This window comes from Scylla paramamosain, chromosome 1 (assembly GCF_035594125.1).
Source record: "Scylla paramamosain isolate STU-SP2022 chromosome 1, ASM3559412v1, whole genome shotgun sequence".
In the NCBI taxonomy this organism is placed as follows: domain Eukaryota; kingdom Metazoa; phylum Arthropoda; class Malacostraca; order Decapoda; family Portunidae; genus Scylla; species Scylla paramamosain.
In genome coordinates, this window is record NC_087151.1 from 3,654,949 (window position 1) to 3,660,000 (window position 5,052).

At 35.5% G+C, this 5,052-nt stretch overlaps 1 protein-coding gene across 1 annotated transcript in view; it reads right to left on the reverse strand.

Annotated features, from left to right (window-relative positions):
* Positions 1-608: 608 nt before the first annotated feature.
* Positions 609-5,052, reverse strand: part of LOC135116200 (N-acetyl-D-glucosamine kinase-like) — a 28,917-nt gene continuing 24,473 nt past the window's right edge. Inside the window, exons 4-9 of the mRNA XM_064033573.1 lie at positions 4,294-4,435; positions 4,073-4,183; positions 3,317-3,440; positions 3,015-3,189; positions 2,749-2,901; positions 609-1,645 (exon numbers count right to left, since the gene is read on the reverse strand). Coding sequence (XP_063889643.1) covers positions 1,328-1,645; positions 2,749-2,901; positions 3,015-3,189; positions 3,317-3,440; positions 4,073-4,183; positions 4,294-4,435 — 1,023 coding nt within the window. The 3' untranslated portion in view covers positions 609-1,327. The remainder of the gene's footprint in view (positions 1,646-2,748; positions 2,902-3,014; positions 3,190-3,316; positions 3,441-4,072; positions 4,184-4,293; positions 4,436-5,052) is intronic.

Consider the following 5,052-nt stretch of genomic DNA (forward strand, 5'->3'; position numbering starts at 1 on the left):
TACACACCCCATCAGGAGAGACAATAACTGCCCTGCTTGTCAGCGGAAAACCCAGAGGTGACCAGTCCCTTAGTGGGGTTTGAAGCTATGACAGCCACAGTGGCCAACACTGACTTGGCCCCTTTACCACTGAGTGTGTGTGCAAGTGTGTATTATTGTGATTGATGATGATAAATGGTATGGATGATAAGAATATGGAAATCCTTAAATGCCACTTGCATAGAAACCATTGGATTAAAAAAATACATCTACATAATTTGTCGTAATGGAACTACCTTTGAGGTTTGAGCATCTGTCAACAAATATATATTCAAGGTATGTCCATTCAAATACTACATAACTTTCATAACCTGCCAACAAAATCATAAAAATGGACATTGCAAATATAGTTTTTAAAGGTTGTATTCATGTCTACAAGTTAAATATATCATTTTTGCTCAGTGGTTCATTTGTGTGAACCCTCGAACTTCCACTCATCAACATTGTAATTAAGACTTAAGTAATTATTCACACACAACATTACAGAATTACAGAACATTAATTTAATTAAGATTTCAAACGATGAACTTACTGGTACAATTTAAGGTTCCTCATATGTTTTGCTACCACTGTCACCATCTCCATTTCCTGATCCTACAACAGCACCAACTTCATTTGTATTTCTCATTTTTTCTGCAATTCACTATATCAAACTGAGAATTTAGAGCAAGTCATTAATGTGCTACCACAATCACAGATGTGTTAGTAAGTTGCAATGTTCACACTTTGGATAAAACCAAACCACTATACATGAAGGTAAGTCTCCAAATCACATTGCACTACTGATCACTATTGTGCTGATAAAAAAATAAATAGATAAATAAATAATAATAATAATAATAAAGATAAATGTTCTTATTGTGATTAGTTAGAGTGAAATTCTAACATTAAGTGCTGCATTAATACTGTAATTCTTTACTAAATAAAACTATGTGGATATTTTGTAATATGTCAATGCATTTGAGGTTAAACTCAAAACACAAAGAAAATCTGGCTTTGCAGTATATACCACCAAGTTCTATTGAAGTTCTGGATGTCACAAAAGTTGTAAGTAATTTTGCAGCTTGCCAGGCTGCTGTCCGGTGACTAAGGCTATCCAATGCAAAACACGTACTCTGCCTTTCAAAACTATATATGCTGAAACATACACACTGTAAAGCCTTGCTATCCTACACTGATTTCAGATTTCATTCACACACACACCTCACTTAATCTGAAAAAAAAAAGGTGTTTACACTTATATAATACCTACATACATACTCGTACATACAGAGAAAAGAACGAGAGACTAGGCACTTATTGGCTTTTCAATAGCTTTGGATTTTATTTCATGAATTATGTCATTGATCTGTCCGTTCATTTTTCCATTAGTATGCCCATTTTCTCCGTTAACACTTCCATTAGTACTTGATTCATTATGGATCTCCCCATTATGTCTTGAGCCACATTCACTAGTAAAGAATGTGGATTTCTGAGGTTCAGTGGAAATCAGATGACTGCTCTGCAAATAATTGAATATTGGGGAAACATTCTTGCTGTAGTCACGAGGCAAGTTGTAAGATGCCTTCTCTGCTCCCATATAAGTGGCCCCCATAGCACTTGTTACCTAGAAAAAAAAGAAAAAAAAAAAATTATACATTTCAAAATATAAATTTCCTTAAATCATGTTTTCTTATAAAGCAATCCAAAATCAGGATAATGATTTTCTTTCAAAAGTAGAGCAACCTATTCAGCACACATGTTTATTCTCAACTAAAATGCCTTGAGCCTGAGTAGCATAGCATCTCAATTAAATAAGAGGTCAAAGCCACAAGAAAATTTCATGCCCTGTTTCATTATATGAATAAGAATGCAGATAAGGAGGTTCTTAATCCTCTCTTTGTGCTTTGTTTAGTTGCCATTTATGATACAGGGAGAATGCAGTGGCAATATTCTTCCAACCCAGACTTGGAGTGTGTGGCCAGACTATATTTCCTCTATCAAGGTTTAACTTTTCTTATCATCGAAAAAATCTTGATAATGTGTCATTCACATCAAGTATAGGTGTGTTATGGTTTTCCATATCAATTGCAACATAGTTTGTAAAACTGAGTTTTTTTGCAACATGTGATGACAAAGTAACTACATATGAAGCTATGGTTATGCTTTGGCCAAGAGAAGATTTAGGGATGTCTGAAGATTTGTAGTGGCTCCATGACATGGATACAGATTTTTTAGTAAATAGAAAAATAAATATGGTAGAAATAATAATCTAGATTATCAAAACTAAGGGAGATACAGAACAATATTACCAAATACCAAAATACTGTGCAAAATTGTAATGTATAGAAAATTGTATAGAAGATTGAGTAAGAACACAAAGAAGGTATATGGAATGGTAGAGAGCACCAAACTGCATTTCTGGAAGAGACCAACCACTTCTATTGCACTAAATTAGTTTAAATATTTCATAATAACAGCCCAGCACTGTACATCATTGCTACCCATGCATTTCACTGCCATCAGATGACAAAGGCTGTACATATGAAATCCAGCTTTTCAAAGGTAGATAATAATAATGACAAGCAAAGAACAATGATATGCTGTACGTGAAACAGCATGTGAAGATTTCTGTGATCAATGCTAGAGGCAGCAGAAAGATAAGTTAGGATATGGATGACAAACATAAATCAGATCCTAGTAAAATCCTCAAACCGTTGAACTTCTTACCATAAGCTTTACCAAAGTGAACTTTGGCACAGGTACATCCTTCTCACAATGAGGCTTCACTCCATCTAGAAAGCCAGGACGTAGTAACTCCCACGATTTCCATACAGATCCAGCACATACTATCTGGAGCCCATTTTCTCCCAAGAACAGCTCCTGCAAGTAAAAAGGGAAATGTGAAATAAAATTTTTTAAAATCAATCTTTCGTCCATCTTATACATCCATATCTCCATATGGTACAATTATGTACCACCCTGTTGTTACCTACAGGATCAATGTTTCGAGAGAGTGCAGAGATGTGGCGACCAAGGGCATATCCTGCATCATACATAATGCGACCACACATTGGATCTCCTTCCATAGCTGCCTTCCCAATCTTTGCTGTGAGACCTGCATACTTAGACTTGTCAAAGTATGTATAAGCATGTTCCAGCATCCCATACCTGTCACAGATTTGATTAAATTAGAGGTAATGATCAATATTATGTAAATTAAGAATGTATCAATTCCTATTAAAGATTAGTTTAATATATATAATTTATGTATAATGATTTCCATAACTGTTCCTACCTGTCTTTGATGTCAAAGTGGCTGTAGACAACACTTCTCAGCTTCTCTGTGCTAAAGATGGGATCAATCAAGTTGTCTTCTTCATCAAACAGAATCTTTATACCTCGTGCAGCTATCCAGAATGCTGCATGGAAAAAAAAGATGACTGTTAGACCAGGCAGCAACAGACTGACAGGAAAGCAGCATCGTAGCATCATATCCTACAACATCCATGATTTTATAATATAGTCATGAAATACACAAAACATTTCTTAATGCATGCCATTGATAGGTTAGGTATGCCAAACTTTATGAATAGAGACAAACTGAAATGTATATAATGTACCTATATAACTTTCATCCACTAATGTTCAAATGGTTTACATCCCATTTATTATCACAGATGCCCTTTATTACCGGCCAAGGTTAGTCTGTGCACCAATACCACATCTTAGATTTCAACCAAGACCTACAGATGTGCACACAGACATGCCAGTTTATTAGTTGAGGTGAAGCAAGATAAATGTGTAAATGATAAACTGTGGTAAGTGAATAAATTTGTCCCAAAATAAGGAAGAAATTCTTATTTATCAATATATTTCAAGAGTTGGATATGAGTAAATCATTCCATTGAAAATGCACACAATTTCATTTACTACTGTTGATATTAGTAATTAAATAATTATTGTTCAGTTTCTTTTTTTATCTAGGTGCTTCATATAAATAGTGATAAAAATGTAAAGTTCATTTTGGAATAAGGACTACTGTGTCACCTACCTCCACCTTCGTCACCCAAAATGTGGCCCCAACCACCACAGCGTGCAATGCGGCCACCTGGGTTCACTAGTAAAGCATTGCTTCCTGTTCCACTGATCAGTACAATCCCACCTGAAAGAATAGTTAACATTTTGTCACTCACTGGTTAAGCCACTTCATAAATGTTGGAACACACACAATCAGATTTTCAACGATAACTGTATCACAAATTTTATGCTAACCTTTTCGACAACCAGTTGCAATGGAGCCATATGTGTCAGATGTGACGGTGACATGGCGGGCCAAGGCAGGATATTGGGCTAGGATTGTAGCTTCTAATTCCTTGTTGGTTTCCTCTTCTTCACACCCACTCATACAGAGACCCTGGAATCCATATGTACATCAATAGCTGGAAAATGGTATTTTACTGGCTCTCTAAAAGGATGATATAATTAACCCTTGCACTTAACAAAATTTAAATGAATAAATAAATAAATAATTAGATGAAACTGCCTTATTGTGGCAAGTTTTAACAAATAGTATAATCTCATTAAAAACGAGCCTAGTTTTGTGCTTCAAAAGCAACAAATATTATTTAGTATTCGCAATACTTTCCACCGCACCTAACACACAATCCTATTTTCTCCACAAACATATGAGAAATTCCCACATCAAAAGTGAGTGGTGTGAGCTTAACGTCTCGTTGACCACTAGAACAATCCCTGCCGAGTCCTCAGAGTAAATAAATACGTAAATAAATTATAAAAACGATAAAACTTTATCTAACACACTTATTTTCATATGTTTAAAGTAGTTGCCATCAGTGTGTTAAGTTCATCCTCCCTAAGTATAGTGTTGCATTGTAGCTCACAAAAATATCTGCTTGACCATTGGCCACACGCACGGATGAGAGATCTCTCATCCTTGCTCCATACCATACTATAGTATCTTGCATTGCGTCATAACAAGGGTGACTCCCTGAGTACATCACCCAAGATAAG